This window comes from Crocodylus porosus, unplaced genomic scaffold (assembly GCF_001723895.1).
Source record: "Crocodylus porosus isolate Cpor-Errol unplaced genomic scaffold, CroPor_comp1, whole genome shotgun sequence".
Taxonomy (NCBI): domain Eukaryota; kingdom Metazoa; phylum Chordata; order Crocodylia; family Crocodylidae; genus Crocodylus; species Crocodylus porosus.
This window is the reverse complement of record NW_017728948.1, coordinates 78,232,892-78,253,196: the sequence shown is the minus strand read 5'-3', so window position 1 is coordinate 78,253,196 and position 20,305 is coordinate 78,232,892. Positions and strand designations below refer to the sequence as shown.

The following is a 20,305-nucleotide window of genomic DNA, read 5'->3' as shown; positions in this document are numbered from 1 at the left end:
GGCCGAGGCCGAGGCCGAGGCCGAGGCCGAGGCCGAGGCGAGGGTTGCAGCCTGAACACTGTCCGGCTGCAATGATGTGGGAGAGTGCAAACCCTAAGCGAGGTATGGTTGGGAGCCAGGGTGGCTTGAAGTTTATGCTATGAGCCTGGAGGCTCCTTGTTGTTTATGTGGCAGCTGTTTGGCTCGTGGTTGAGTTATTGTTAAACCTGAGGACCGGGTGAGGCTGTAGGGGTGCGAGGAGGCCTCACAGGAGCTCCCCAATAATCCGGGGGTTCCTGCTGCCCAGCGGGGCACAGCGAGCAGTGCCGGGCGGGCACAGCTGTTTGTGCCAGTGAGGCATGTGTGTGTGTGGGGGGGTGTTGACCCCTGCCTGGTGGGGCTAGTTGGGGAGAAGCCCTAGTAAGGCAAGTGACCCAGACAGTGGGCCAGGCACGGCTGCGGCCACCTGAGCCCCAACTGGGGTACGGACAAGCCCGGGGTGCCAGACAGGGGGTGCTGGTTGTGGGACAAGCCCAGGGGTGCCAGAGAGGGGCACCAGGGCGTGATGAGCCCAGGGGCACCAGAGAGAAGCCCTAATAGGGCAAGTGACCCAGACAGTGGTCCAAGGGGCCAGGCACGGCTGCGGCCACCTGAGCCCCAACTGGGGTACGGACAAGCCCAGGGGCACCAGACAGGGGGCGCTGGTTGTGGGACAAGCCCAGGGGCACCAGAGAGGGGTGCTGGTTACAGGACAAACCCATAAGCGGCATAGGCCCCAGAGGGGGCGAGGAGCGCAGGCAGCGCGGCATAGACCCAGAGAGGGTAGGAAAGCCCAGAGGAGGGTGAGAGGCCCCAGAGAGGGCAAGGACCGTGGAGCGCAAGACAGGCCCCAGTGGGGAGTTGCCTGGGTGAGGTAAGCCCAGGGACCCCGATAGAGGGGCACAGGCTGTGTGACCTAGCCCAGAGGCACCAGTACGAGGGGCGCAAGTTGTACGAGCAGACCAGGGGCGCCAGGCGCGTAATAAGTCTAGGAATGCCTGAGAGGGGTGTCAGGGTGTGACAAGCCCAGGGGTGCCAGGTGTGTAGCAAGCCCAAGGGTGCCAGGGCGTGACGAGCCCAGGGGTGCCAGAGAGGGCGTTAGAGGGTGAGGGACCTAATAACATCCAGGGATAACTGTGAGGCTTGGGGTGCGCTGAAGGGGAGGTAGGAAACATGCATTGCCCATAAGGCTGGGGGTGTTGGAGCACCCCACTGGGAACGGAGGTAACACCAGTGCGGTGTCCAGGGTGATAAGAGGCAGCCTCCCACACTGAACTTATAACGGCAAAGACATAGAGGGTGAGTTGAGGGTGCTGGATCACCTTAATTGACACGGCAGGGGGTGCTAGCGAGCTCATGGCCGCTCCTAGGTCCCACCCCGTGACAGTTACCAAGTTTCAAAACTGCTCAAGGTCAGTCTGGTGACCAGCCAGGCTGACCAAGAGAGCTGGAGTCAGGTTTTGTTGGATGCTCCCAAAACTCCTTCTTGCAGGTGGAAAAGACTCAAAGCCTTGTCTTTGTTACCTCTTTGCACGCACACGCACACCCTACACAAGCATTTTCTTATACTAAATTTTAAGTTCTAAAGTCATGAGACCAATAGGTAAAATACATTTATGCTAGGCAATAAGAAATTCAAAATAGATGGTTAATTTCAAGCACTAATAATGACTGATCAAATTATAGTAAAAAGTAAATCATAACAAGATAAACTTTATTTTAATGGGTAATTTTTTTTCTTTATATAAAAAGAAAAATAAAATAAAGCAATTATAATCAATAACAAAATAAGCAATTAAAGCAATTATAGTTACTGCAATACTACAGTCCCATGATGTCCTAATGGAAAAATTGGGCAACTGAGGCCTCCACTTCCCTCTGGTCCAATAGCTGGGGAACTGGCTCTGAGGTCAGATCCAGGGTGTGGTTGTCAACAGAACCAAATCAACGTGGCTCTCAGTGACCAGTGGTGTCCCCTGAGGCTCCGTTCTTGGACCTGTTCTCTTTAACATCTCTATAAATTATCTGGACTCTGGTGTCAGAAGCAGACTCTCTAAGTTCGCTGACAACACCAAACTTTGAGGAAGAGTGTCCACACTTGAGGATAGGCTGGTGATCCAGGCTGACTTCGATAGACTTGCAAGGTGGGCAGATGTAAATCTGATGGCATTCAGTACAGAGAAATGCAAAGTGTTCCACCTCAGGAAAGAAACCCACATCACATTTATAGGCTTGTCAGTGCTACATTCTCTAGCACCATGGATGAAGGAGACTTGGGAGTCATGACTGACCACAAGATGAACATGAGCCACCAATGTGATACCGGAGTTGGTAAATTATTGCAAAAGCTCCATGAAACTATACTGCTCTGTTGGAAAAAGGAAGCAGTACCGCAAGGTTTCAAAGATGCTTGGTTTGTACAATTAAACAATAAAAAGGGGGATAGAAGTGACGACAGCCATGGAGGTATCTCCCTGTTGAACATTGTCAGAAAAGTTGTTGCTCGCATTATTCTCCTCGTTTTCCTCTTCTGAGGAAACTGGGTTGTCCCCTCAAACAGTTGAACATCATTTGCTCATTTCAAGGTATGAAGTCAACAAAGGCAACAGTACTGTAAGAAAACAAGGAATCAAATATCTTTGACATCAACAATGGGGTAAAACAGAGGTATGTCTTGGCTCCTGTGGTCTTTAATATCTACTTCTCATTCCTGCTTCTTCATCATTCAAGACAGCAATCATGACATTTATCTTTGAACCAGACTAGATGCAAACCTGTTCAACATGACAAGGTTTAGAGCAAAAAACAAAGTGAAAGAACAGGTACTGAGAGAAGTCCTGATTGTAGATTATGCGGTCCTGGTTGCCCACAGTGAAGCTGTCCTGCAAAATATCTTAGGCAGATCTTCTGCATCATGCAAGAGCTTTGGGTTGTCAATTAGTGTCAAGAAGACTGTAATCATGTAACAAGGGGTGGAAGAACCAGTGTCTGACATCACTTTGGAGGGTAAATCTCTTGGCGTCATTGACAGTTTTTGCTATGTAGCTTCTACAGTCATTAGGAATCTTGACCTTCAGACTGAATTGACTAACAGAATTGGAAAAGTAGCTAAGAATTTCAGGCTGTTACAGAAACATGCATGAAATAACAGCAAACTACCAACTAAGGTGAAGATGCAACTCTGCAAGACTTGTGTGCTGTCATCCCTGCTTGCTTTATAGTTCAGAAACATGGACTACATATGCTAGGCACATCAGGAGACTGAATAGCTTCCACATGAGATGCCTGCACAAGATCCTGAAAATAAAGTGGGGAGATAAAATGTCAGACACAGAGGCTGTGATGGCTCCGACATGTCAGGAGAATGTTACAGGCCAGCTGGGCACTGTGAGTATAATAATTTAGTTCCAGACTGACTGAGCACTGCAACTTTATTAGCCACTGTGCTTTTTTTTGTTTTTGTTTTTGTTTTTGTTTGTTTGTGATTGAGGAGGTGATGTTGGGAAGGAAAGTAATGACATGGTTTTTTTTTAAAATTTAAATAAATAAATAAAGTATTTAGTAAATTTTACTTATATTTTACTTTAAAATATAAGTAAAATTTATTTTACTTATAACAACAAATATAGTTAGCACATATGACAGTTAGTAAAAAGGTTAAGCTAATAAAAAGACAACGTAACAATACACATTAAAATTGACAGTGATAATAAAACAGACAAAGAAATAAACCAAGAGTTTTCACCTGGTTAGCAACTTATCAACAGTCCTTCAGTAAGAAGATGCACGTTAAGTTGATTCAGTGAAATTAGACATCTCTGATTCACGCTGTCAGAGGGAAAACCGGAGGAGGTCCCTCAGTTAGGATCTGGTCTTCATTCAGAGATCTGTGGGGCATGGGACAGCAATGACCCTTCTGTTCCATCCTTCCCTGAGGGTTACTTAACGTGTGTGTTCTTTTATATTCTGTTTATGCTAATTTTTTAGTTCTGTAGCTATTCATAGTGTTACTTTATAGCTGTTATTCTATGGGGTTAAAAGGTGTTAAAATTATTAAAATAAGTTGCTGCTTAAGCTTGGGTTTATTTAATAAGCAAATTATACTACATTACTTTGGGGTCTAAGATTAATATGTATTTATTTAAGTTTAACTTACTATGTTCATTATACCTTGTGATTACGTTCATTAATTTTTACTGCCTCTAAGCAAAATTTTATAAATCGGCTATGTCTGCAGTATTTTCTTTAGTTTTTGCTTTCTAAAGTTCATGCTGTCTGAAGATTAGTGTAAAAAGCTATATATAAACATTTTTCCAGACAGATACCTTCAAAAAGCAGATTTCTCTTTTTTATAAGTTGCTTGTTAACCCTTCTGGTTCTGGCCATCACAAGAGAATGAGAGGAGATGGCATGCCCAAGAATATTTGGTACAGCAATATTTGAGATGGCTCTAGATAGAAGGGTCACCTATGGCAGTATGATGTGTGCAAAAACTTAAATGAAGTCATTTACCATCAATATAGAAAGCTGGAAGGAGCATGCTGAATCTTGTCCCTTCTGGAGGGAACATCTGGCAGTGGGACTAGCTCAACATGAAGCGGCTTTGATCCAGAGGATGAAGCAAAGGTGCACCCTGTAGCCCTGGTAGCTGGGGGCCTCCTCTGTAAGGGTCAGGGCTCTGTGGGTGGGGAGTGAGGGGTCTGGACCTACATTCTGGTGAGTGAAGAGGCAGAGGGAGCTCTAGTTTTTCCATGATAAAAATGCAAAATCTAATACCAAAATTAGAGGTACTTAGAATTTATTTTATTATAGTGATTTGAGCCACTGGTAGGCCTCCAAATCGCTTTAAAATTGTAAATATATCAATAAAACATTCTGTTTAGTTGATACCTATACATATAGTGGCATTTCATTTTAATCACAGATTAGGGTTTTCTAATCAGAGAATTTTTTATTTTTTTAATCAGAAAATTTGCAATTTTTAAACAGGGAAAACCAGGATTCCTGCTTATGAATTTGGTTTTGGTGGCTGTTAACTGCCATCTAAATTCATCAATTGAATGGGGACCCCCCCCCCCAAAAAAAAAAAACCAAAAAAAAAAAAAAACCACAATTTTTTTTACCCATTGTTTCAGATCGTTTTGAAGTAATGGAAGAATTTTCTCTAGGGAACTGTACCTGCCAGCCAATCACTACATACAGTTTTGGGCCTCCCACTACAGAAAGGATGTGGACAAATTGGAGAGTCCAGAGGAGGGTAACAAAATGGTTTCAGGGTCAAAAAACCCCATGCCATTAAAAAAAAAAAAAAAAAAAAATGGGGTGGTGCACATGGCAGCAGCATGTACCACCCAAAATTGGAGCCTGGCCAGTCAGAGCTATGCTCTGGCTGCCAGCCAGGCTTCCTGCTGCAGCCCCAGGACCCCACTCCTATCCCACTCGGGTAACCTGCTACGCACCAGAGCACATGTCTCCAGGGAATAATGCCTGTGCCACAAGTACCAGCAGCGCTCTACTCGGCATTGGTGAGGCTGCTGCTGAAGTACTGCATCCAGTTCTGGGTGCCACACTTCAAGGATGAGGAGAAGCTTGAGAGAGTCCAGAGCCACTAATACGATTAGAGTCTCAAAGCACAAGTCATAGGATGAATGACTGACAGATACTGGACTGTTCAGCCTTGAAAAGGGGAGACCTTGGGGGGATTTGATGGCAGCTTATAAATATATATCAGGGGAGAGCCTCAGGGGTTTGGTGAACACCTATTCCCCAAAGTGCCTCAGGGGAAAACCAGGAGCAATGATCATAAATGCCTAGAAGAAGGTTTCACACTGGATTTAAGGAAAAACTTATTCAAGGTTCTTGTGACCAGACTCTGAATAGACTCCCAGCAGGGATGGTGCAGGCACCTACCCTGGAGATCTTCAAAAGGAGACTGGATGCACATTTTGGTGGGGTTATTTGACCCCAGCAGTCTTTCCTGCCAGAGCAGGGGGGCTGTACCTGATGATCTCACGAGGTTCCTTCCAGGCCTAAACTTCTGCGAATCTGTGTAAAAATGTGCTACAAAATTATTCTTATTGAGGCAACATTTCATCCTTCCCCACACCCCCTTAACCCATCCTTTCTGTACAAATTCAACCCATCCATGACAGTATTCTTAGTGCTTCCTGCTTGTTTCCCATGCTTCTCACATTAATATATGAACATTGTTCAATCTCATTTCTTTAGAAAAGGCACAATTGGTTCTCTAGCTCCCACTCTTAGAACCAGATTAAGATTTACAAGGCTAGTGGGAGGAGAAAGTATTATAAACCCAGGGCCAAGGCTATATTAGAAGTGGTAGGTTAATACCTTCTAGTGTAGTGAGAACTTGTTTTACTAATATATCTTATGCCAGCTCCCTGAATGTTTTTGCTTGTACAGTTTATTCCAGTTTTGCTCATGGGAAACTGGTGCCACCTTAGTCGGGGGGGGAGGGGGGCATGTGCCCCCCCAATAACCAGTCAGCAACCAGTGAGGGGTGGAGGAGGCCTACAGCCAATTTTACTGACTGGGGGGCATCTGACTGCGCTGACCAGGAAGTGGCCATGGTGCTCCCGGAAGTGGCTGCAGCGCTCCCGGAAGTGGCCGCGGCGCTTCATCCGGCACTTCCCCTCTCTGGCCAGTGCTCACAGAGGGGCCACTGGCACTCCCGCCTGCCACCTCTGCCTGTCATTTAAGCAGGGAGCATAGCCTGTCAGGGGGTGTACCAGCACTCTCAAGGGGTGCATGTGCATGCCCGTGTACCCCCTATGTATTGCCACTGGTTTTACTGGTGATTTCTTTTTTTGTATCAACATAAGGTATAAGTTAAACACATCGCACCGCTAACTGATAGTGCTATTCTGGCAAAAAAAAATCAGTGTGGTGTTAGATATAGCTGGGCTTTCCACTAATCAAATGTCCAGTCTTTTTGCATTCTCCATGTATAGTATCCAACATAGACCACAAAACTTAATGCCCCTCTGAATGAGTTAGTCTACCAGGTGCCACACTACCCTGCCTTCTGCCTAACTCTTCCACTCAGGTTTGCAACCTCCTCACTTGAATCTGGGGCCTCTTTGTTGGACCAATTATTTATGTAAATAAATATTTCCCCATTTCATAGCAGTTCTTCAAAGAGTCATTCTCTTAATTAGTAATACCAAATTCAATCCAGAGTGTGGGTGTCAACAAATGTCACAGGGAGCTTCTATGTGCAGCACACAGCAGCTCAGGCAGGGAGCAGAGAACAGAGTACCTGCCCAGGTAAAGGGATGGGAGTGGCACTTCACGAGTGCTGGGATTACCTTTTGGCACACCTGCCAAGAAGGTTAAGATAAACCTGCCAGCAGTTAAGATAAACAAGGAATTGCACTGTTGACTTGCCTTCCCCCCTCACTTGCCACCCTCCTCTCTTGATCATTTTCTTCCATATAAACTCCTTGCTTCCTTGGACATGTATTCTTTACCATCTCATCCTCCTTCCCCACTCCTTCAGAATATGGTTCCCCTACCTCCAATCCTCTTCTTACTCCAATGTTCCACTACATGCTTCCCTGTAGAAACAGCTGGAAGCAAAAGCTCACATCATATGACCAGCCGGTTCCACTAAGGAAGTTCTGCACTAGACCACAGCCCACTTCTGTCAATCTGTTACTAAATATAGGCATGCAGGCAGCACAGCTTTATCTTTTTCCAAATAAGTCAATGGGATCTTCTGAAAGCCAGATAGATACAAGCAAAGTAATCAACTTTTTCTAAAGTGAGGTTCCAAAAGAGAAAAACCAAGTCAGTTTGATAAGAGCAGTACAGAATACTGCAGATGGACAGAAACAACTGACTTGTTATGCCATGGAGGCCTTCAAGATTCTTAAAAGCTAAAATACTAGAAAACAGTCAAGAAGAATAACTGATATGTCTGGTCTCAGATAACACAGACAAGGGAAAAATCATGAAAAGTGTGGCCAGAAAGTGCAACACCCTTTGTACATCTGTTTTTCCCTCCAGCTTTCTTTTTACTGCTAGCATCACCTTAAGCTCAAGCCAAATGGCAGGAAGAAATCTATTCTTGACCATCCCTATGCTGAGCCCAGAGCCAAAACTTTTCAAAACATTCTGAATACCTTCGCACTAACAATGTAACTAACAAAAAATAGGTAGGGAAAACTCAATTCTATGTCAGTCAGGGATTTTGAATCCAGCTTTGGTGTGGATAGCAAAGTACCCAAAAGACTGTACTGAATGAACAGTTCAGAGATGATCTGGTACTTTAAAAGGAGGGTGTTATTTCCTTTGATTCATATGGAAATAAGAAGAAACAGCAGACTGGTCCTTTAGTTATCTGACTTACGTAAGTGTCCAGTGCCCCCTGCTGTCTCTACTGCAGAAGCACAGAAATGCATAAACTTCCTGTGAATGATCAGTTTGAACATCTATTAACGCATGAAATTAGATTTGAACTGTGTGATGGGAATCGTTTAGCATGGGTTAGAAAAACACAAGCATGTCTATAAACACCCACAGAGTCTCCACTTTGAATCTGGGATGTGATCTTCTGCATCTGGATAGCTGGTTGTGTGTAATGCTAATACAATTGGTTGGCCAGACTTTCCCAAAGTTGTTACAAATAGCTTTTGCCCATCCCATTTAACAGTTTGATTGCTAAGTTTAAGGTCAGAGGTCTTGTTCAGAATAATCTGATTGGCTGATATAGTCACTGGAGTCAGAGCACCAAATTTATGGAGGCCACTTCAAAATGTAGGTTTTATTGTTGCATTGGTGTCAGTTTTTGTAACTGTGGTATTCACTGCAACTTGGCTTGAGTGACTGCTGGGCACAGCAAATGGTTCTGTCATGACCGTGGAAGTAGTTGTAGTTGCCGAGTGACTGGTTGAGTTTATGTTCATGATTTCTTCCAATTCTGTTTCTGTGGGAATGGTGAGGACGCAATACCAACCTCAATACAATTATCTTCCACAAGAGTTATACCAGTATCCATTATTTCCTCAGGGAGCAAACTGTTCATTTCTGCTGACACCACCTCCATATTAGATATTCTGGCAGTAAGGCAAGAGCCAGGCACTGCAACTGTAATTTAAAAAAAAAAAAAAAAAAAGGAAAACAGCAAAAAGCTAAGTAAATTATGACTTAACTCCATACTAAGAAAACATACTAAGTATGAAGTTTTGCAGAAGTGTATTACTAGACAAGGAAAGATGGATGCACTAGTCCCAGGGGGCAAGGGAGGGAAATATTAGTGGAAGTATACTTACTATGTGACATCCATCCTTCATTTTTTAATACATTTACCTGAATTTCCTTTTAATTCTAATTTATAAAATCAGACCTCTTCAGCAGTGGTGCCAATGGCGAGGCTGGCACTTGGGAGTCATGGCACTCAGGAGTGGTCCCAGATGACTGGAAGAAGGCTAATGTAGTACCCATCTTTAAGAAAGGGAACGGGGACAATCCTGCTAACTATAGACTGATAAATCTGACTTTGGTCCTGGAAAAAATCTTTTGAAAAAATTGTCAAGGAGACCCTCAACCACAAGCTTGCAACTGGTGGGGTACTGAGAAACAACCAGCATGGCTTTGTCAAGGGGAGGTCATGCCTGATACACCTGGTGTCCTTTTATGACCAGGTAACTAACCATCTGGACTTGGGATAGGAAGTGGACATCGTCTACCTAGACTTCAGCAAGGCCTTTGATACTGTTTCCCATGAAATTATCTCAACTAGATTGGGGGATTCTGTCTTAGATTAGGCTACAGTGAGGTGGGCTGGCAACTGGCTCAGTGGCTGATCCCAGCAAGTTGTAATCGATGGGGTGGCCCAACAAGTTGTAATTGATGTACCCCAGGGATCAGTGCTTGGGCTCTTTAACATCTTTATCCATGACCTGGATGAGGGAGTGGAAAGCGTACTAAGTCTGCAGATGACACCATGCTGACATTAACTAATTAACTCCACAGTAAGGCGCCACAGCCTACATGTGCAGCCACATTAGGGTACAGTGAATTGACTAACTCCACTGTAGGCCAGTAGCTGGGGACATTATCCTATAGCAGAGCAATTATGTGCGCTCCAATGGAGTGTAGACTGTGACAGGGGCTGGTTGGGGCACAACAGTATTGCAGCGCAACGGCTGCCTCCTGGCTAGCCCCTCACTGTAGCACCCTCGTACCCCAGCCAGCCCCTCTGCACCAGATGGTGCCACCAGATGCCTGACCCCCAGGCTCCCTGCCAGCCCGGGTCTGCTCCACCCTGGCTCAATGTGCTGGAGTCCCAGGCACACGTGTAAACGCTGCATCCAGAAGCAACTGACTCCAGCCCCAGAGTTTATCACATCACCCTAACTGCATTGCATAGATGGATCCAAAAAGAGTGAAATCTCAGAACCATAAAATGTTTTACTGGTTATGTGTGCCAACATCCATTATCAACCTAGGGTTCTACTGACTTACTGTGCCAGAGCATTTATTCATAGCACTGAATTCAGTACTTTCAGATTTCCATCTACTATTATAACAGCTATTTAGAGGGAAGCTTTGTTAATCGCAGAATCTTATCAACAAGCTGTTCAAGAACCAAGTCAATACTGCTACTTTTCCGAGCAAAGGATTCTTTGATGTTTTTATTGTTCTAGGAGGTGCTGGAAAGCCCAGCTCACTTGTTCTGGGTTTGGAAAGAAAGAGTCTGAAATTGTGACTAATGTAAAATATTCACTTAAGTTATAAAGTAATCAACAAGACAGCAGGGGCTGCAGGCTGCTTCAAAATAGCGTAGTCTGCTTTGATGCCCAGGCACAAATGACTGGTGCCTCCTGAATCTGGGGGGGCACTTACGGCGGTGGCCCTGTTGGGGGTGGGGCACCAACCCTGCTGACAGCATCACTGTCAGCTGTCAGGGGGGCACCGGCCCTGTCAGGGGGGGGCACGTGCACCCCCCGGCAGGCCCTACCAGTTGCCTATGAACTACTACAAGTCAAAACAGTTTTACTTACAGTATAAAGACTCATTAGGTAATACAGTTGCTTAAACAGTCACTTAATTAACTGGATAACAGAAGAAGAAAGGGAGAGAGGTTAAAAAGAAAGCCTGGCAACTTGTACACTGAAAGCACCACCTGTCATATGCTGACCAAATAATTTCTCATTAATTTCTACTTCCTTCCCACCTATCTGCGTCCATCCGTTGTCTTTTATTTTATTAAATAACTGACTTCAACCTTGTTATATGTTTGCTCTTCGTTATTTTTTCTCAGGAGAGGTCAGTTTTCATTGATTTGAAGTGTGAGCCAAGCAGTACTAGACCACCGACTACATCTTATGCTATTCTGTACACATTTATTAGATTTTTTATACTGCCCTTTTCTACTCTCGTTGTTTCCCAGAAAAAGCCCGTCCTATGCTCACGACACCCGCGGGCTCCCACATAGGGCCTCGCCCGCCCACCCGCGAGACCACGCGCAGCAAGGGACGCGGCAGCCCCCGGCGACAGCTGCCGGCGGCGGTCAGCCCCGCCCTGCGGCTGTTGACAAAGTTCCTGGTGGGCGGGGCTGCCGAGAGCCCCATCCCCCCGCCCCGCGTTCCAGGAACCGGCATCACGTGACCCCTCGCGCCGCCGCGACTTCCTGGAGGCCGCTCTAGCCGCCGCCGCCTCCTCTCGGTGGTGGACGGAGGACCAGGCGCCGGGCCGGAAATGGCGGGCGCGGTGAGGCAGGACTTGGCGCAGCTGATGAACTCCAGCGGCTCCCACAAGGATCTGGCGGGCAAGTGAGTGATGGCCCTGGCTGCCACCCCTCCCCACCCCCAGCGAGCCGCGGGGGGTGGGGGAGACAAACATCGACAGCGAGGGATCCGAGTTTTCTCTGGTACAAATCGCTAATTCTCTGATTCAAAAGCCGGAAATCCGTAATGAAAACGAAACGCCGTTCTCATCAGGTGCCAGTTGAGCTCAATGTTTTATTGATACATTTACAGTTTTAAAGCAGTTTGGAAGGCGACCAGTGCCTCAATCACGATAATAAAATTAATTCCAAATGCCTATACATTTTGGCGTTTGATTTTTTGTTTTTTAATCATGGAAAATCAGACCTCCCTCTGCCCCTCTCACTCATCAGGACATGGGTCCAGCTGTGACTGTCCCCCTTCCCTGCCCCCACTGCTTTGTGGGGCTGAGCAACCTGGTATATCAGCGCCCTGCCCCTGCCATTGCCCCTCGCTCTGCACCCACAGCTCCTGCAGCAGTGCCTAAGCCCCAGCTGCCAACTGTGGGAGACAATGACTTCTGCAAGCCTGGTTTCCCCTCCCTGATGGGTTGCACGGCTGGAGCAGAGCCTTGGGGGGGTGTAGATGCAGGCTGCTACTTGCAGGCTCAGGGCTCCCCACCCTACTGACCTGCCCCTGGGTCTCCACAGCGAGCAGATGATACCAGCACAGCAGGGCAGAGCAGGACCAGCTGGGGAAGCTTGATACTGCCACTGCAAGCCCTGGGCCACCACGGCAAGGTGCCCCCTTGTTCGCCTGGCAGCAGCAAGGGGCACAACTTCATGCCACTACCTTTGCTGCTGCTAGGCAGATGAGAGGGCATCTTGACATGGTGACACAGCTTGCGATGGCAGTGCCAAGCTCCTCTGCCCCACTCTGTCCTTCCACACTGGGTCTCACCTGCTGGGCTGCAGAGGCCTTTGTGGGGAGGGCAGCAGGGCGGGGAGCCTCTAGAACTCTGCCTGCCTGTAAGGGGAAGCCCATCAGTTCCTACATTTTTCTCCATTAAAGGAGAAAATGCAGGTTTTTACATGGCGAACAGACAACCCAGATCGCTGGACGTTATGTATGACAAGGGGGGAGGGGGTGCAGATGGGGAGGTTCATCATCATCACCTAAGGTGTCACCTATGGTGGGTGGAAGAGTGTAGATGATGAGGTGCCTCATCACATATGTGTGCCATCACTTATGAAACAATACCCATCTTTATCCCGTTAAAAAGAACCTAGAAGATTTCCTCCGGGGTGTTGGGCCGTTTATTCCCTTTAAGATGGAAGCAAGAACAAATAGAAGTTTGTTGAAATCAGTTCAAAACAAACTGCAGGGCTGTGAAATATGAGCTGTGTGACCAGGAGCAGCTAACACACAGAATGGCAGAAAACAGGTCAGCTTGACTGGTAGAGCATCAAGACTATTAAGTACCCCATCTTCTTTTTAACATCTGTAGAACAAAGAGTTTAGAAGAGATTGGTTAGATAACCATGAGCCATGAAGTCAAGTGACTTCCCTCAGCAGTGCCTGACTATGTGCTGCCACTGCCAGGCAGTTGGTTTTAAATTTTGGGTGAAGCAGGATTCAAAGATGGGCATAAGTGCCACATGCACAGCTCCTGGATCCACCCCTGGATGCAAAGGTTACAAGGCCAGAAGGAACCATCTCACGAAGAAGCCTGCTATCAGCCCCAACCCCTGCCCCAGAACATCACTGGGTCATTCCTTTGTCAGTCATCCAACTTATGGGTGACATAAAGCCCATCCCTTAGGAGATCCAAGCTGCACTGCAAAACTTCTGGTGTTCTAATATTATAAAAGTCTAAGCCTGTCTGTCTGCCTGTGATGCTTTATTCGCACTCTATTTGGCTGTCTTGGCAGCCAATCAGAGGGCCCTATATAAACAGGGGCAGACAGCGGAGTGCTGCCATGACAGTGGACACTGAGGGGCTGTTGGGGAGAGGGGCAATGGCCTCATCCCACTCCCCTGCTCCTTGGAGGCAGAGGGGAATGATGGGGACTGGACCGCTGCCATAATAAATGTAATTGAGTTTGGCCTTGCCCCCCTGGGTCTGCTTCTTGGAGCCAGGGGCCCCCAACAGCTGAGGGGGGGAGGGGAGGTGGCAGAGAACTAAGGGCCCACAGTGGCAGAGAGGGGAGAGGGGGAACAGCCCCAGCCCTGGCCCGAGGTGGGGGTGGGTGGAAGGGACACAGGCCTCTGTCCTCACCCGCTCCCCTCTCCCATCATTCTTGTTGGGCAGTTGGCTAGTAGTTTGTTAAATAGCATACTATGGACCTGCATCAGGTGTAGTACATGATGCATTTATACTGATTTAGTTTACACTGCTGTTGTACACCAATATAAATTATATCAGGGGCCAGAGCAGACAGATGAACAAGTGCTTGGTGGTAGCAGTTTGCATGGCTTTTATTATATCTGTGGCAAAGACCTGCTTCCCTCTAACCACCTGATGCCCCAGTTTCTTGCAGACATGCTGCATGTACAGTTTTAACCCTCATTATTTTTTTCCTGAGGTAATTCTGTCCTGCATTCAAGCAAGTTATTCTGGAATTAGTATATTGTGTGTCCAGTTCTCATTTACCTCAATGTAAAGGATGACTGCACAGGTGTAAACATGTCTGTGTCCAGCATCCAGTCCACATATCTTTTTGGTTATTCTTCTATATTCCTTTTGAGGATAATGAAGTAATTCCATGGAGCTAAGCTTCTTGGGAACCACTCAGAGCACCACCATCAAAGGGAGAAGTATCAGCTTTGCTGCTCCTGTTAATAGTACATACACTCTGGGTGTCGCTTAATTTGTCCTAGTTTTTAAAAAAGAAAATGTTTTCACCCATCTACTCTGGTGTCATTCTGAACCTCCATACTGTGTCATATACTTCTTTGGTTTCTCCTGCCACCACTGTTTTTTGTTCCCCCTCAGTCCAGTATTTTTGATCCTTTGTTTCCAGAGCATGACAACATTAAAATTGAGTGCCAAAAAAATTTCACTTGACTTGCCTGGTGCCGCTTATTATAATAATTGTAAGGCATTCAGCCTGGTTTTTTAATTGTTCTTTAGTGTAGGCAGTCTGTCCTTTTAGCATACCTAAAACTATCTGAATTACAATACACATCATATGAATGTAAGTTTTGGAGGAGGGGAACTGCAATTTGCAAAGGAGCCAGTACCTAGCTGCCACTGAATTTCACTGGGCTTGGAGCATATTAACTGCAGCTGTCTCTTTTTTTCAATCTTGGGACAGATACCGTCAAATATTGGAAAAAGCAGTTCAGCTGTCTGGTGGGGAACAGCTAGAAGCCTTGAAAGCTTTTGTAGAAGCAAGTAAGTATCTGCAGTAAGATTTGCTTTGTTCCCACACTGTTGACTGAAGGCCTGGTTCTTGTTGGCTTGCGTGCTAGATGTGTGTGTGTGTGTGTGTGTGTGATGTTCCCGGCACATTAAAACTTGCATATTAGGTGGCTTAGAGAAATCAAAGATCAGTCTGTTTAAAGGTTAATAGATGGTAGACTTTAAAATAGTTGTAACCCTGTTTCACAAGCTAATGCTTTTTTTTCCTTAAACCAGTCAGTAGCACTAAATAAAAACTTAAAATAGTTAGTCTTCATTTAAAAATGGAGTCATGACTAGCTGAAAGCCACTTAAAGAATTAAGTTAACATGTGGAAAAACAGGAGGAGATGAGCAAAACTTATGATATCATGGGTCTCAAATTGTTTTACCAAAGTTCACCCTAATCAGTTTTTGGTGAGTTGAACAACAAGCATGGTAAAGTTTTGCCCCAAATCTCATTTTCTTGCGAGCGTTAGAAAACTGAAAAGAGAGATACGAGTCATATCAGAACTGTTGTGAGAGAGGGTGTAAATAGTGCAAAGTGTCTTAAGCATGAAATCTGTTATTAAGGAAATCATAATTTTAGATAATGACTTAAAGCAGGAAAGTACAAAGTGAATATTAAAACTGCTGATTAACCGTGGACGTATTACGTTCAAAGCGCTGACAAATTCTTATTTCCTTATTGTGTCTTTGAACTAGTGGTAAATGAGAATGTCAGTTTAGTGATCTCACGACAGTTGCTGACAGATTTTTGTACTCACCTCCCAAACCTACCTGATAGCACAGCTAAAGAAATCTATCACTTCACCTTGGAAAAGATTCAGCCTAGAGTAATTTCATTTGAAGAACAGGTAAGACATAGTGATGATGTATGGTTTTAACTTAAATACTGTGCTTGAAGCCTCTCACTAAAAGTAGATGCTCATATTTAGAGTGGTGTTTACTCCAGTACAGGCTAAAACTCTTCATTCAGTGAGAACTTGAGGTGTGCAAAGATGCAGAACTTGCCTCTTAATCGAGCTTGTACTAGAAATGGCTTCTTAAAGCAAGACAATAATCTTGTTATTGTAGGAACCACAGAGTCAGGCTGAGCTCATTGTGTTGCACTTTTTAACGTTAAGGTGCTGGGCACACCATGGGAAGAGACTCACATTTTCTTTTTAAAGGCATATATATAGGAATTCAAAATCTACCTAGCTTTCTAGTGAAGAAGTTACTTTGAAATACCAGCTCTTCGATTAGCTGTAGAATTTGGTCCAGTAGATGAGGACAAGAAATAGTGATGCAAATCTTATGAAATCTGATCTTAAACAAGACAAAATTGTTGCCTTGCTTCACATTTACATTTCCCATTTTGTCTGTTTAATCCGCATACGTTCTAATGCTTTTATGAACTTGCTGATCGATATATAAAAATTGTTGTGTGTAAATTCAGTCCGCCAAAGCAGAATCTTTACTTTCTTGTTGCTTGTTGGTTTGGACCCTGGGTGTGCAATGTGCAATTGCCCATATGTTTGATCACCCAGTTTAAATCAGAGACCTGTGACCTAAATGTATTTGAATGCTTTTGACAGCATTGAAATCCCAAGCACAGGGTAAAGGTAAATTAATTAGGCCGAGGCTTTTAAAAATGACCAGCAGCTTTTTTGCATGTGTTCATTTTTGAGAGCAGCACTTTGATGCTCCAATGCGTCCAAAGTGTTCTCAAGCTGGGAACTCAAAAATGAATGTGCTCAGAATCATTAAGACGTGGCTTTTAAAACTTACTAATGCTTGGTAAAGCATTTTAAGATCTTCTGCTGGAAGGAGCTATATACGGGCAAGGTTTTCTTGTATATGAAGCAAGATTATCAGACCGTTTTGAAGGCTCTTGGGAGATGAGAAGTAGATGGTGTGAATATTAGTGGAAAATGTATTAGCTTTATAATATGCTGTTTATTTTTAGGTTGCTTCTATAAGGCAACATCTTGCATCCATTTATGAAAAGGAAGAAGACTGGAGAAATGCAGCCCAAGTGTTAGTTGGGATCCCCTTGGAAACTGGACAAAAGTAAGTAGTATGACTAGATATAGTTTTTGTGCTGTGTGTCCTTCTGTCTTCTGATTGCTTCACTGGAGTTGGGAGCGTCTATTTTTTCTGTGTTTATTTCCCTAGATCTTCAGTAGTTTGGACCAGAGGCATAGCAATGTGAGAGGATTGAATTTAAACAGGTCTTTCTACAATGTCAAAATAGAGCGCGTGACCTTTTACATTATTCATATCTGTTTCATAAACAGACTTTGCCAGAACAATCTCCACCAGTAAGATTATTTCTCCTTGACACTCTCCTGCTTTGGCATATTAGTTTTCATGTACTGTGGTGTTAAGTTGCTGAAGTATAGTGATATTAGCATCCTTTTATCAGACTGTTTTGAAATAAAGCCACATTAAAACAACAGCATTTCCCCTCTCATTGCCTGAACCTCTTTTTCTCCATGTACAAAGAAGAAGTTGCTGAAGGCTTTGTCCACATTAGTACCTTTTTGTAATTCCAAGACTGAAATGCTGCTACAAATTTCCTTTTCTACAGGGTGTCTTGACTTCCACAGCAAGTTCTCAATCCATTCAACCAAACTTATGAGGTTGGGTTCATTCTCTTGCTCGTTGTGGGAGACCGTTTTACATTAGCATGGATTGAACCCGCTTCCAAATAGACTGCTACATTTCTAATGTTATTAGGATGAGAAGAGGAAACAAGCTTGGGAAAAGAAGTAAACTGAAGAGCTGCTAAACACAGGAAGAATAAAAGGCATATCTGAGAGAACCAAATGTTTGGAGCAGCTGTACTTAATATGGGGCAGTTGTTCTGAGAATGAAAGTGTTTTGTAAACAAGGCCTTTTAACCCTGATAACCGTAATCCTATTCTTCTGGCTTTTAGCTCAAAAAGTGTAGTGGAACACAATATACTTCATCTTAGTGTAGCCAGTCTCCTGATGATCAATATAAATCAGCAAAGCTGTGGAAATTATTTGAGATATTTTTGAGTGCACGTACCTGGGAAATTAGCAATTGACTTGCATGAATGGATTTCCGTGCTACATGTAAACATGTATTTTGTTTCTTCACAGACAATACAACGTGGATTATAAATTGGAGACCTACTTGAAAATTGCCAGACTGTACCTGGAGGATGATGACCCTGTTCAGGCAGAGGCTTACATTAATCGAGCTTCTCTGCTTCAGAATGAATCAACCAATGAACAGCTGCAAATCCATTATAAGGTGGTGTAACTTATTATAGTGCTTCCTCCCCTCCCGGGTAGAAATTTGTATACTGCATACAAACTTCCAGACACCCTAGATAAAATGTGAAACTGTACTTAAGTGCCTTGGGAGCCAGATTTTTAAAATTATTTAAGGACCTAAACTCCTCCTTTTTTATGTTAATGGTCAATTTTACCTACGTATGTCAGACCTGTTCCTAATTCTTACTCATTAGACATGGGCATGTGATCAGATGAAAGCAAGTGAACAGCGGGTGGTAACTTACCACCTGGGCAACTTGCATTGAGTGAAGCAGGGGTCAGTTTTCGCTCATGGTGGATGTATTGTGGACACAAGAATTATTGCCCTGTGTCAGCTGTTCTGTGGCAAGTCTTTTCATTTAATCACCTGTCTGCAGCCAAAGGGCTTAATTGCTTTTGAAAATGTTATCTGAGCTTGAATATGTAGAGTGGTCACTCTTATATAGTGGTCAGTGCTCTAAAAATTATGGCTGGTGATGTGCGGGTATGTGTACATGTGTACACATAATATTTAACTAATGTGTATCTCAGGTTAAATTTGTAGTGCATTTTTTAATCCTATTATATGAAAACTGCTGTGTAAATTATCTACAATTGTAATTGATGCATTTTATACCTGTTGCAAGATTCAGCCTTTTCTATACAGTTTTTCAAGTCTGTTGCTTTACTTTAACAGGACCGTGACATTCTGGTAATCTGTCCTTTAAAGTCTCCAAAGGAAAAAGGAGATTTTAATTCTTGCACAGTTTGCTTGAGACTGTAGTAGTACTTCACAGCTCACCTAAGTGATTTTTATGTCACTTTGTTGTACAGCAGCTAATGTATGTTTTCATTTTGCAGTTATTTCCCACTCACCTCTTTTTTCCTTACTGACATATCTTCTTTCTCTAGGTTTGCTACGCTCGTGTTCTTGATTACAGAAGGAAGTTTATTGAAGCCGCCCAACGGTACAATGAGCTCTCTTATAAAAGCATAGTCCATGAAAATGAAAGACTAGAGGCACTGAAGCATGCCTTGCACTGTACTATCCTAGCATCTGCAGGTAAAATGAATGATGCAGATTTGTGTATGGTTTTTGGCTTTTTATATTCCATACGCCAAGGGCTTGCTAATCATTTTTAATCTCAGCATTGTTTTGCATAGGTTAGCTGGTAATGTAAGGGCACAAAACAGGTGAGGGTTTATTTAGGGCTGTGAAGTATGAGTTCTGTGTGTGTTTTTTCTCTGTCTTTGTTCAGGTCATCTTGCCTAGATGTGCAGAAGAACGAGTAGGTGGGAAGCTTAAGCAACTGATCGCACTTCTTTGAAAAGGGGCGCGGAAGCTATGCATGTAAATACAAAATTTCTCATTCAAGCCCGCCACTGTGATTCTTGTTGCTTTTCTTAGGACAGCAGCGCTCTCGCATGTTAGCCACACTCTTCAAGGATGAGAGATGCCAGCAGCTTGCAGCCTATGGGATCCTGGAGAAGATGTATCTGGACAGGATTATCCGAGGCAATCAGCTGCAGGAGTTTGCTGCTATGCTTATGCCACACCAGAAAGCCACCACAGCTGATGGTACATATTTCTTTAAAGCCTAACATGATACAGTGGGTGCATCTACACAAGATGCTTTACTGTGGAGCTCACTAATTAGCTCCAAGGTTAGGCATCACTGTATATACATGCACCCTTATTAGGCCACAGTAAACTAAATAACTGCTACAGTGCAGGGGCTGCCTGCTGGTTGGCTTTGCGCTGTTGTACACTCGTGCCTCAGCAGCCCCTCTATAGCACATTTAGCTGGGGGAGAGCAGCTCTGGTCTGGCAGGCTGACTCTCAATGTGCTGCGTTCTCAGGTTCACGTGTAAAATGCTGCACC

The 20,305-nt window shown here is 44.5% G+C and overlaps 1 protein-coding gene across 2 annotated transcripts in view; it reads left to right on the top strand.

Moving 5' to 3' along the window:
- The first annotated feature begins 11,708 nt into the window (after positions 1 to 11,708).
- Positions 11,709 to 20,305, top strand: part of LOC109322294 (COP9 signalosome complex subunit 4) — a 133,117-nt gene continuing 124,520 nt past the window's right edge. For both annotated transcript variants that reach the window (XR_002104346.1, XM_019553348.1), the window contains exons 1-7: positions 11,709 to 11,816; positions 15,068 to 15,147; positions 15,858 to 16,009; positions 17,104 to 17,207; positions 18,267 to 18,420; positions 19,335 to 19,485; positions 19,831 to 20,001. Coding sequence is in view for 1 of the 2 variants with exons in the window: in XM_019553348.1 (XP_019408893.1) it covers positions 11,743 to 11,816; positions 15,068 to 15,147; positions 15,858 to 16,009; positions 17,104 to 17,207; positions 18,267 to 18,420; positions 19,335 to 19,485; positions 19,831 to 20,001 (886 nt within the window). In the remaining variant the exon portion in view is untranslated. The remainder of the gene's footprint in view (positions 11,817 to 15,067; positions 15,148 to 15,857; positions 16,010 to 17,103; positions 17,208 to 18,266; positions 18,421 to 19,334; positions 19,486 to 19,830; positions 20,002 to 20,305) is intronic.